Raw genomic sequence first — 12,653 nt, forward strand, 5'->3', positions numbered from 1 at the left:
TCTTTGTAACTCTAACAGTTTATTCTTCACTTTGCTAATGTTTTCTCTTGTACTACCTCAAAGCAATGCATCGATCTGTACGAATGATATGCAAGACAAGTTATTCACTCTACCCCGTTAAATGTGACAATAACAAAGCAATTTGTTCACCAACTTATTTCATCTATTTAACTCGAGAGCGGTTGGCGATGGGCAATTAAATGCTGGCTCGAACTTGAATAAACAAAAAAATCATAATGAAAAGTTAATAAAAAGCTAGGTGCAAAGTTAACGTCAAGGGTGTATTTTAAAAATCGTTGTTTTCAAGAGAAAAGAATGCGCACCACTTCAAGTGCTTGCCTTTCGAAGACTTTAACTGGGGTCTCTTCACTGGCCGAGTTTCACCATTGGATGGCGCCCGGCTTTAGTGTTTGAGAAACTTCAGAACAGTAAGCGGAACCTTTGTTGGCGCTCTGTGTTTCACACAGGGGCCGATGACGGCGGAGCGGGGCGGAAGTGTTGTGTCTGCACGCCAGCCCCTCTGCTGACGCTCCCGTCCGAGGGAAAATGTTGCTGGTTTTGTCCGACGAGCACAAGGAGCATCTGGGATTCTTAACGCGTGTGGACGCTGTGGGTTAGTGGCGCTTGTTCCCACACTCCCAGCGTTAGTGGGTGGGCGACAGTGCGGGGCAGGGTCCGTATAGGCGGAGGAGGTTCTGCTCAGGCCGCACGTCCCTCCTCCACTCCCCATCTCATCCCTCCGCTATCATCCCCACCCGACCCGTCCTCCTCGTCCCCCTCCCGTCCTCCTCGTCCCCCCTCCCGTCCTCCTCGTCCCACTCCCCTCCTCCTCGTCCCCCTCCCCTCCTCCTCGTCCCTCCTCCTCGTCCCCCTCCCCTCCTCCTCGTCCCCCTCCCCTCCTCCTCGTCCCCCTCCCCTCCTCCTCGTCCCCCCTCCCGTCCTCCTCGTCCCACTCCCCTCCTCCTCGTCCCCCTCCCGTCCTCCTCGTCCCTCCTCCTCGTCCCCCTCCCCTCCTCCTCGTCCCCCCTCCCGTCCTCCTCGTCCCCCCTCCCGTCCTCCTCGTCCCCCCTCCCGTCCTCCTCGTCCCACTCCCCTCCTCCTCGTCCCCCTCCCCTCCTCCTCGTCCCCCTCCCCTCCTCCTCGTCCCCCTCCCCTCCTCCTCGTCCCCCTCCCCTCCTCCTCGTCCCCCTCCCGTCCTCCTCGTCCCTCCTCCTCTCCTCCTCGTCCCCCTCCCCTCCTCCTCGTCCCCCCTCCCGTCCTCCTCGTCCCACTCCCCTCCTCCTCGTCCCCCTCCCGTCCTCCTCGTCCCTCCTCCTCGTCCCCCTCCCCTCCTCCTCGTCCCCCCTCCCGTCCTCCTCGTCCCCCCTCCCGTCCTCCTCGTCCCACTCCCCTCCTCCTCGTCCCCCTCCCCTCCTCCTCGTCCCCCTCCCCTCCTCCTCGTCCCCCTCCCCTCCTCCTCGTCCCCCTCCCGTCCTCCTCGTCCCTCCTCCTCTCCTCCTCGTCCCCCCTCCCCTCCTCCTCGTCCCCCCTCCCCTCCTCCTCGTCCCCCCTCCCCTCCTCCTCGTCCCCCTCCCCTCCTCCTCGTCCCCCTCCCCTCCTCCTCGTCCCCCCTCCCCTCCTCCTCGTCCCCCCTCCTGTCCTCCTCGTCCCCCCTCCCCTCCTCCTCGTACCCCCTTCCTCATCCCCCCTCCCCTCCTCCTCGTCACCCCTCCCCTCCTCCTCGTACCTCCTCCTTGTACCCCCTTCCTCGTCCCCTATGCCCCTCCCGTCCTCGTACTCCCATGTCCCCTATGCCCCTCCCGTCCTCGTACCCCCTTCCTCGTCCCCCACGCCCCTCCCGTCCTTCCCCCTCACCCCCCCAACACCACCCGCCCGGCTTCACCTGTCATTTTCTCGTTTGTACTCCTTCCCCTCCACCCATCTTATTCTGGCTTCTCTCCCCCTCCCTTCCTGATAAGGGTCTTGTCCTGAATTGTTGACTCTTTATTTCTTAGAATCAAGGGGGTGGGGGGGGGGGGCTGTTAACAACTAACAGCCTAGTTGTTAGGCTGGTATCTGAGCATGGGATAGTTGCTAGGCTGGTATCCGAGCATGGGATGCTAGAGTGGTATCTGAGCATGGGATACTCACTCAGTCAGTAGTGAGGGACTGTTTATGGGTTCAATATCCATTTAGAAATCTGATGGCAGAGGGAAAGAAGCTATTCCTGAAATCATTCTTTTTCTTAGATGCTGCCTGACCTGTTGAGTTCCTCCAGTATTTTGTGTATGTTGCTCTAGATTTCAGCATCTGCAGAATCTCTTGTACTTGTAGCTTTCAATTATTTTTGTTTCCTTTTGTACTTCGTCTTCCTTGACATTCATGTGTAGAGAATGACGTGACATACAAACAACCTTCCAGTGCACGTGACAATAATCCACCTGCATTTGGAACACCAGATGCACTGTTTTATTCCCATATATAAACCAGTCCGATGATAAGAAAGAAAAATGGGAAAGAGTAAAATATAAACCAAGGAAAATGGTATTTTTGCTTTGTTTTCAATATTGTAATAAATTATTGATCCAGCGATTTTGTTTAGTTGTAGGAGAATTCTGTCGGATTGCTGTGGAATTTTTGAAGAAAGGCTCAAATCCCAAAACGTTTGAAGGAGCGGCAAGTATGTCCCGTTTGACGGAAGGATGAGCTTTCACTCGGGCGTTTCCTATCCTTGCAATTTTTCTGCCTAGAATCAGGGAAGTGAGCACACCTTCCCATTGCCCTGTACGTCAAATGTTGGAAGCTGCTACTATCAATTGCTGCACTTTTACAGTAGAACCGTAACATCGTAGATCCTCCATTGAAAGAGCCAGTTTTTTTTAAAAAGCAGCATTTTGCAGATTGCTGTTACTCTGAAGCCACCATGATATTAACTACAAGATTGTATTATAGTCATGTGGTTTTGCATAGTTGGTTGAACAGGTGAGTCTTCAGCTAAGAAACCAGGAAGCCAATCCATTTCCTTCTAACTGATCCAAATGTAGAAAAATTAAGATGTCCTTTGCATAGCTTCCTTTTCAGTTATACTGTCTTATATAAGTACAGATCTCGTGGCTTTGTCAACCTGTCAATTTTCAAGCCGTGTCACTCAGGGATCTGCGCTAATATTGTGTTGGATTGTGACTATATTGATTGATTAATGTCGGCACTCCTTATCAGCGAGGGATTGGTTCCGGGACCCTTCGCGGATACCAAAAAACGCGGATGCTCAAGTCCCTTATTTAACTTGTTTCAGTGCAGTGGACTTTAGGACCCAGCGGAACCCCTGACCTTATTTAACCTGTCTCAAAGCGGTGGTCTTTAGGACCCGGCGGAGCTCTGAAACCGCAGTGTTTCTGTTCACGAAAATAATCACGATCACGATTGAAAATAAAGTGGAAATAATAAAGCGATCGGAAAGAGGTGAAACGCCATTGGTCATTGGAAAAGCGTTAGGCTACAGTCGGTCAATAATTGGAACATTTTTAAAGGAAAAAGTGTGAAAGGTCCTGCCCTGATGAAAGCTATAATTATTACTAAGCAATGCAATGGTTTAATTATTGAAATTCGTGCATTTCTTAAGTGTTTTATATGCATAGAAAGGTAAAATATGTATTATTTTCTAAGACAAACGTTTGACTAACCGATGCTAAATAATACTGGATGTAGCTGTTCTGACTTACTTAGTAAGAGAACTTATGATTTTTTTCGATCCCGATCCATGGTAACCTACACACATCCTCCCGTATACTTTAAATCATCTCTACTTATAATGCCTAATACAATGTAAATAGTTGTTATACTGCATTGTTTAGGGAATAATGACAAGGAAAAAAGTCTGTACATGCTTGAACAAAGAGTGCTGGAAGAGCACTTCTGGGTTTTTTTCGATTTGTGGTTGGTTGAATTTGCGCATGCGGAACTCGTGGATAAGGAGGGCCGACTGTATAGTGTTTTATACATTGGCCCCAGAGATATCATGGTTGCAAAAACGGGAAGGGAGAGGGGAGGGAGCGGGAAAGACATTCTGTAATGATCAATAAACCAATTGTTTGGAATCAAATGACCTTGCCTGGTAACTCATGGCTGGGTCTGTCTGATCCTGAGCCAAACTTTGCCCCAGCACTCCTTCTGTGCAACTTGTCCCACACCTCCCTACTCTCACCATTCCAAACATACGTCACTCCCAGTAGATTTGCTCTCTACCCCATGCTGACAAATACAGGTCCCTGCAAGTCTCAGGCACCCTAGCTATATATATGTGTCTAAGACTTTTACACAGTACTATATATGGTTGAATGACAATGAACTTGAATTGTGTAGGATATTGAATCCTAACTCTGTTCCCATCTCCACTTCCAATCGAAGTTGCTGAATCCAAATCACAGGACAATTTACAATGACCAGTTAACCTACCCGGTATGTCTTTGGACTGTGGGAGGGAACCAGAGCACCTGGGAAACACCCAGGCATTCCACAAGAAGGACCTACAGAAACTCCTTACAGAACAGCGAATGCCCTGAGATGCGATAGCGTCACATTAACCGATACGCTACCGTGGCACTGAGTGGGAAACTATTTCTCATCCTCGTTTGTCCTCCTGGTGTGATACTGCGGTGGCTCTCACTAACCCCTCTGAAGCACTTTTGTAGCTGCTGTTCTGCTTTTTATTCCTCCTGTAGGGAAGCTGAATGTGAGTACTGAAACCGTGCAACGTGGAGTTGAGGGACTGATGTACTTGATGACAGAAAGCTCCAAAATGATGGTAAAGAAATTAATTTGGTGTCCTAGTGTGTTTATCCATTATGTACTGTGTTGTATGACGTAGGCTCGTGGCCTTTGATCTTGGCAAATTTTTCTACAGAAGTGGTTTGCCATTGTCTTCTGGGCAGTGTCTTTACAAGATGGGTGACATCTGCTCCCATGACTTCATGTGACCCTGAATGGGGGGGGGGGGGGGGCAAAGCTGGTGTCACCTTACTCAAGGGTGACCTGCAGTCCAGTGGAGGGAAAGAGTCTCCACCTCCTGTGGTAGAGACATATCTCCACCCTGCCACCTGTACTTTTCCTGTACACTTCCATTTTCTGTCCACTTTTCAATCTCTTGGTTAATTTGCCTCTGTTTTCATTTATGATTCATTTGCCTGTTTGGTCACTCAGAGGGTGGTGTGAGAGTGGAGTGAGCTTCCAGCAGAAGTGGTAGATACGGGATCAATTGTAATGTTTAAGAAAAGTTTTGAATGCTACGTGGATGAAAGGGGAATGGAGAGCTGTGGTCTGGGTGTGGTTAGATGGGACTAGGCCGAAGACCAGGACAGCATGAGACAGATGGGCCAAAGAGCCTGTTTCTGTGCTGTAGTGTTCTATGACCCTAACTAGTTTTACTTGCCTACTGAGGGTGAAAGTTTCAAATTCTGCTTCAGAAGAATGAATCCAAAGTGTGGGCTGCTGTTTTGCCCTTTAATTCTGTACCATTGAGTGCAGACTTCCAATGAGATTTTATTTTAATAAAAACTACATTATTTTAAGTGAGTTATCTTAGAGTCCTTTCCCGTATCTAATCCCCAATTAATAACAGCTTTTGAAAGTTGGTGATTATCACATTGTCCTTGTTGGCGGTTTGCTCTGTGCAAACTGGCTGTGGCTTTTCATCAGTGGATACAATATCTCCAACTTTAAGATGGCAAATGTCCAAATTTGTTTCTCTAGTGTATTACAAAAGATGCTGATTTTAGGCCACTTAAGCAGTTACTAGGAGAGGTTAATAATAGAAGTAGGTTTTAAAGGACTTACAGAAAGCAATGGAGAAAGGTAGGAAAGATTTGGATAGGAATATCCTATTGCTGTCGTTTCCCTGACCTCTGCCAACCCAGAATGGGTATTAATCCTGTGATATTTTCCTTTGCAATGTTTCTGCTGTCTGCTTAATCACTGTCTTAATCTGGGAAGGAGAAATTATTTCATCTTTGAGCGGTGTTAAATTTGAATGCAACGTGTAATAAATACAATTTGTGATCAGATTTCTGAAGTGGATTTCCAAGACTCTGTGCTTGTCTTGGGGTTTTCGGAAGATCTCAATAAGTTGCTGCTTCAGCTGTACCTGGACAATAGGAGAGAGATTCGGCAGATTTTGGGTGAACTGGCTCCTGATCTCCCTCATTACCACAACTTAGAGTGGAGACTCGATGTGCAGGTAAAACTATGTCTGCAGCAAATCCCAATCTTGCTTATGCCAGTATACTTTTCTTTTCCTCTCCCTTGCATGTTTTGATTTGTGTCACCATTTTGCAATAATCGGTAAGTCTGTTGTTTTGTTGAAGTGAATTACTGTTAATACTATTACCCTGTTTCCCCATCTTCTTATCCTGGTTTCTGCCCCTTTCTATCCCTTCTGGTGAAGGGTTCTGGCCTGAAGCATCAACTGTTTATTTCCCTCCACAGATTCTGCCTGACTTGCTGAGTTCCTTCAGCATTTTGTGTGTTGCTTTCCAGCATCTGCAGAGTCTCTTGTGTCACTGTAATATTCCACTCGGTTCTTTCCTTTTAAAATGCACTTTGCCATTTGGACTTTATTCATTCTCACATTCTGCATTAATTTTTTTTACTTTATGCCAGTTTTTGAAGTGTGTTTAGACCATAAAATATAGGAGTAGAATTAGGCCACTCGGCCCATCAAGTATCTTCCACTATTTCATCATAGCTGATCCATTTTCCCTCTCAATCCCAATCTCCTGCCTTTTCCTTGTATCTCTTCTCTCCTCCCACCCCTGCCAATCAAGAATCTGTCAACCTCTGCCTTAAATATGCATATCACTTGGCTTCCACAGCTGCCTGTGGCAAAAAAAATCTACAGATTCACCAGTCTCTGGCTAAATTCCTCCTCATCTCTATTTTAAAAGGACACTCCTCTATTCTCAGGCTGTGTCCTCTGGTCTTAGACTCTCCCTCCATAGAAAACATCCTCTCCACGCCCATTCTGTCAGGGCCTTTCAACATTCGCTAGGTTTCAATGAAGTTTCAACCCCTCATTCTTCTCAATACCAGTGAGTAGAGGCCCAGAGCCATCAAATGCTCCTCATAAGACAAGCCTTTCAATCCTGGAATAATTTTTGTGAACTTCCTTGGAACTCTCCCCAATGTCAGCATATCCTTTCCTAGATTTTGGAGAATAGATGAACTGTGTTAGTCATAGAGCACACTACCGCACAAAAACAGGCCCTTCAGCCCACCTGGTGGTTGCTGACCTGGTCTTTTACCTGGTCCCATCCACTTGGACCATAGCCCTCTATACCACTCTTGTCTGTCTGTCTATCCAAACATCTAAGTGTTACAATTGAAGCAACATCCACCATTTTTGTAGAGTTCTCGTGTATAATGTCTATAGACACTTGGCAGGAATTATTGTGTATATTTTTGTGGCTCTAATTCCACTGTTATTAAAGTGGTGACTGCCAATGATGTCCGACAATGATAGAATTTGTGTAGGAGAGTTTTTAAAGTGGAAATGCCATTGCGCTGTGGCAGTTCCGCTCCCTTGACCTTAGAAGTCCAAGTCCAGTGGTGTTGGACTGGGGTCTGTCTTGGTTGCAGTGGATAACCATGATGCCTTCTGTACCTTACACATCCTTTGCTCTCCACGGAGTGTTGCGGTACCACCTTCCTGGCTGCTAGATCTCATCCGCCCAGTCTGCTGGAGCTGACTGTGCATTCTGGGACAGGCACATCCCTAACTCACCGGGTTATGAGGCTGCCAGCTACCCTCAGCTGGTTTAGCCTGCCTGGCAAAGGTGTGGCTGCTGTGCCATGCAGGCAGCGACTTGGAGCCACAGATGAGAGCTGAGAGTCTGGTGGGGACCAGAGGTGAGTGAGCTGCCCCAGAATGGACACAATGAGCCCCTTCACCAGAGATGCTACCCCTCCCAGGACACTGTTACTGAAGTATTAAATGACAAAACCACAAATAAGACAGTTTTCTTCTGTTTTTTTTTTGCTGCCCTATGATATTGGGATGGTTTCAAACGTCCACCTATTTCTTCCCTCAGTTAGCCAGTCGTGCCTTGAGGCATCAGATCAAACCTCTCCTGACTCTGAAGCTGCACCTGGAGCAGAATGGCCGTCAGAATGCCAGCGTGTTTCAGACTGACCCTGCTACCTTACTGCATCTAATTCGCAAGCTGGAGCAGGCCCTGGGCGAAATGAAGACGAACCACTGCCGGAGGATCGTGCGCAATATAAAGTGAGGCGTTCACCGACTGACAGTCCTGCTGCCAGATGGAGACGTCAGAGCAAGATCGGGGAAACATGCTACTTTGTCTACTGGATCTTTGTAATTGGATGCACTTTGTCGAGTGACAGTGGTTTATCGAAGCGTTTCAGCACAGGAGGCTATCCAACATTAAGAGTATTATTAGCTGGAGTTGTCCCAATGCTCTCCATAAAGTGCTTTATATTGATTGCTATAAGATCTAATGTTCACACACTAATGTTCCTTTTTTAGCCAGATAAATGTTGCCTTTGTGGGGGGGGGGGGGGGGGTGTAAAATCAGTGGCAGAAGAACGATATGCAAAGAGGAGTGAGGTAACCAACAGAAAAAAAATAGCTAAAATTAACCAGTACTATACCCTGGGGAGGGGGAAGAGAAATCGATGTTTGATGGGGGATAAGAAGAAGGCAGTGACACCATTGATTCTTGGATAATACGTACTGTTTATCTTTGCAGGTTGATCTTGAGTTGATGGTAGACTGACAGTCCCTTCTCAATTTGAAGGCTGCAATGTTCTTGAAAGCAGTGAATTTGGGCTTTATCTGCCCGTTTGATAGGACACAGCACAAAAAAAAAGGCTCTTAAAATCCCTTGCTGAGTGCAGAAAGGGAGCTTGATGTCTGAGACCTTTTGCTGGTTTAAACAGTGGAAAAAGTAGAACTCTGGTTGGCACTTAAAGCATGTTGGTTTACAGTCATTAAGGCATATTACTTTGGTATTAGAGGATAGAGAAGAAAACAATGCCAAATATAAATCAATGAATTTTATATTGTCCAACCATTTAGAACAACTATCACTTTGTATTTTTGAGAATTTTGAAACTCATTGTCAGGGCATTTAATATTTAACTTACAGTTGTGTTCTTTTCTGACAATCATTGTACGTAACCATTAGATCAAAGTCATGTTAAAGGTTTGTTCATAACAGTTATATCTAATCTGAAGGGGGTCTAATATGGATTTGAAGTTTAACTTGGGGTAGGAATCTTTATTCACAAAAGACTTAATGCTTTGGAAATCAGCCGCCATGTTTACAGACTGTGTTAGTAACGATTCTGAAATTTTAATTTTCAATGTAGTGTAGATAAGAAATACTTTGCTTCTAGGTAGAATGCCAGCTGCCTGTTGAAGCTGATCTTTGTGATTTCATCATCGTAGTGTGAAAATCTGCCTTTTCTCCCCTTCTACTTTGCGCAGTCACTTCTGCCTCCCTGGCATCTCCTTCATGAGCGTTTAGTTAGCTCGGGGAGCTGGGAACGGGTGTCGAGCCTTGGCTAAGTCCCTGCTAGTTGTGGTCAGTCACACGAGTAGAAAGGATACAGTGTGCCTCATGTAATCTTCACATTACTCTTGGAGACGTCAATATTAAAGTGAACATTTTGTTGTAATGATAATTGGAAAGATGAAAGCCTCTATGTAGAAACATAAAGGGGCAGCAAAGCATTGCACTTCTGTTAGGCATGTGTTTTGTTTTTCTTGGGATTAAACTTGGCTTGCAAATTAAGCCCTTTTGTATAGAATGGCCTTTAGGTGAATGGTGAATATTGTTCTTTGCTTCATTCATTATACCATGAATCCATTACCATTATCCATTTAAAATGGTTGCTTTCAAATTGCTGAACAGCAGCTGTAAAGCATTAAAGTAAAAAATATGAAAGATGCTGAGAGTCGTGTTTGTCTAAATCTTTAACAGTTACACTAATGAAACTGTTCAGTCATTTGTACTTTCCCTTTTGAGAACTTAACGTTGATTCTAACCAGCAAAATCAACAACAGTGAGTTACTGGCAAATTTCACTTTGTAACATGTACATTTGTTCAGCTGTGTTTTCTTTTGACATTATATAATTTTTTTTCCCTATTGCTCCAATTATTTCATTTATTCAACTTTAAAGCTGGTTTTGTACTGTGATTTGATGTAACTGTGATTATTTTTTAAAAAATATAATCACTAAGGTTTAGTTCAAAATAATTGGAACCAGATTTGATGAACTGTTATCAAAGAAGTCAATATTTACACCTGGAGTATCAGTACTGCCAAACGGTTGTTTGTGCCAGTATGTTATTCAGTAAGAAATCTTGTTTCTTGTTGATTCTGAGTGTATTATTCTGCTGTCTAAAATATTTTTGTGTTGTTTAATTTGAATTGTTTTAGCAAATGCACCATTGTGATGACTACCATTTAGTCATTAAACTGAACTTAATACAAAATGTGCCTCCACCTTGTACCATAATGTACTGTACTTCGAAATTAATTGCTGTTGCATTTCTTGTGAAATCTGCCTTGGTTTCACAGTGTATCTGAAAATGGGTCTTGGGAATCCTTGTTTGGAAACTGCTAGAATTAACTCAATTTTAAGTATAGTTTTGAAGACAATTCGTAAGATATTTGTGTTAGACATGATTATACAGAATTTTGTTTCAATATACTGGACCATGCATGGAAAGGGGGAGGGGGTGTATGCTGCTTAAAGTTCTTCAAACCTTGAGCTAAAATAACATCAGTTCACCAGGAGAAGGGTTAGCAAAGCTTTCAGTATTTATTTTCCCTGATTGCTCAGACTAGACAAGAATTATGGAAGCCATTTGAGGAAGGAAATTGTAAGTTCATATAAATGCTGTGCAGGAATTATAAATTCATTTGTAGCAAACCCCTTTTTGCAACTTGAGAAACCCATTTGAATGCCGACAAGCCTTGGCTGCAGGTTTACACTATTTCAATTTCTATGTTCATTCTGTTAAGTATTCCTTCAGTTTTGGTCGAGATTTGACTTCACTCGATATGTTAATCCCTCCTTCCTGAAGACAATTTTTGAAGACAGTTCGTAAGATATTTGTGTTAGTATGGAGACACCAGCAGAGGATCAAGGTTGACGTGTAGAGATTACTTTTTTTTTGCAGGATTAAGTATGATTGAGCTAAATTTAATCCTTCACCTTTTTGGCAAAATGACTTTAATATTTGCAGGTTTAAAGTATTAAAAGTGACCTGAGTATAGCAGTTATCAGCTGATTTGGAGTTCTGCTTCTGAGGATGGATAATAAAATGCAAATTTTGTTTGACTTTTTAGTGTGGTTATTGTCTTTATTTGAACATCAAGTAGCAACAAGAGAAGACCATTGGCTTGTTTTGGCCCTCTCCCCCTCCCTCTCCAAGAAGACGATGACTAACTTTTAATTGTAGTTCCACTTCCTCTACCAATCCCTTATCCTTAATATCCTAAAAACCATTCACTGCTTGCACACACCTGTGACTGAGCACTTCTTGGGTAGAGAATCTAGAACATTCTCTATCTCAAAGTTCAAAGTAAATTTGTTATTGAAATAAGTATACTGTATAGATAGATACTTAATTGATCCCAAAGAAAAATTCAATGTCACAGTAGTATTGCAAATGCACAGATATGCAAATGTACAAATATTAGAAGAGAACAACGGGTAAGAAATAAGTTACCTCAAACACTAACAGGACGGGGTCATCACTTCCCCAGCTATAGATTGACTCTTTGAAGTAACTAATGGCCGACGGTAAGAATGACCTCATATAGTGCTCGTTGGAGCAGTGTAGTTGTCTTAGCCTATTAATAAAAGTGCTCCTCTGTTCAGCCAAGGTGACATGCAGAGGTTGAGAAACATTGTCCAGAATTGCCAGGATTTTCTGCAGGGTCCGATTTGACTCCTATAATACAGCCAGCCCTTCCAATCAGTTTATTGAGCCTGTTTGCGTTATCCGTACTGATGCTGTTGCCCCAGCACACTGCTGCATAGTAGATTGTATTGGTGACAACAGGCTGGTGGAACACGTGAAGGAGAAGCCTGCATACTCCATAGGACCTACGTCTCCTCAGGAAGTAGAGGCTACTCTGGTCCTCCTTGTACACAGTCTCTGTGTTGGTACTCCACTCAAGTCCATCATCCAGGTGCACCCCCAGATACTTGTAGGTCCTCACCACAACCACGTCCTAAATAGTAACAGGGAGCAGTGCAGGTTTAGTCTTCCTAAAGTCCATCATCATCTCCTTTGTCTTGGAGATGTTGAGTTGCAGATGATTCAGCTTGAACCATTTGACAAATTCCTCCACCAGGGCCCTGAACTAATCCTCCCATCCTCCCTTTATACTCTCAACTATTGCTGAGGCATCAGAGGATTTCTGCATATGGTATGACTCAGTCTTGAATCTATAGTTCAAGGTAAATGAGGTAAACAGAGAGGCAATACGGTCCCCTGTGGGGCCCCAGTGTTGTTTATAGCCATGTCTGATACACAGCTCACAAAGTGTGGTCTGCCAGTCAGGTAGTGCCTTATCCAGTATGTCACTATTCACTTGAGGTACATTTTCTTGCAAACATTCACAGTAGATACAAAGGAACACA

At 44.5% G+C, this 12,653-nt stretch overlaps 1 protein-coding gene across 1 annotated transcript; it reads left to right on the top strand.

Moving 5' to 3' along the window:
- The first annotated feature begins 455 nt into the window (after window positions 1-455).
- Window positions 456-11,342, top strand: commd2 (COMM domain containing 2). Its single transcript, XM_059993205.1, has 5 exons — window positions 456-613; window positions 2,582-2,659; window positions 4,701-4,783; window positions 6,038-6,211; window positions 8,061-11,342. The coding sequence occupies exons 1-5, from the start codon at window positions 547-549 to the stop codon at window positions 8,256-8,258; spliced, it is 600 nt and encodes a 199-aa protein (XP_059849188.1). The 5' UTR covers window positions 456-546; the 3' UTR covers window positions 8,259-11,342.
- The last annotated feature ends 1,311 nt before the right edge of the window (window positions 11,343-12,653 follow it).

The sequence above is a fragment of the Hypanus sabinus genome, chromosome 2, assembly GCF_030144855.1.
Source record: "Hypanus sabinus isolate sHypSab1 chromosome 2, sHypSab1.hap1, whole genome shotgun sequence".
Classification (NCBI taxonomy): domain Eukaryota; kingdom Metazoa; phylum Chordata; class Chondrichthyes; order Myliobatiformes; family Dasyatidae; genus Hypanus; species Hypanus sabinus.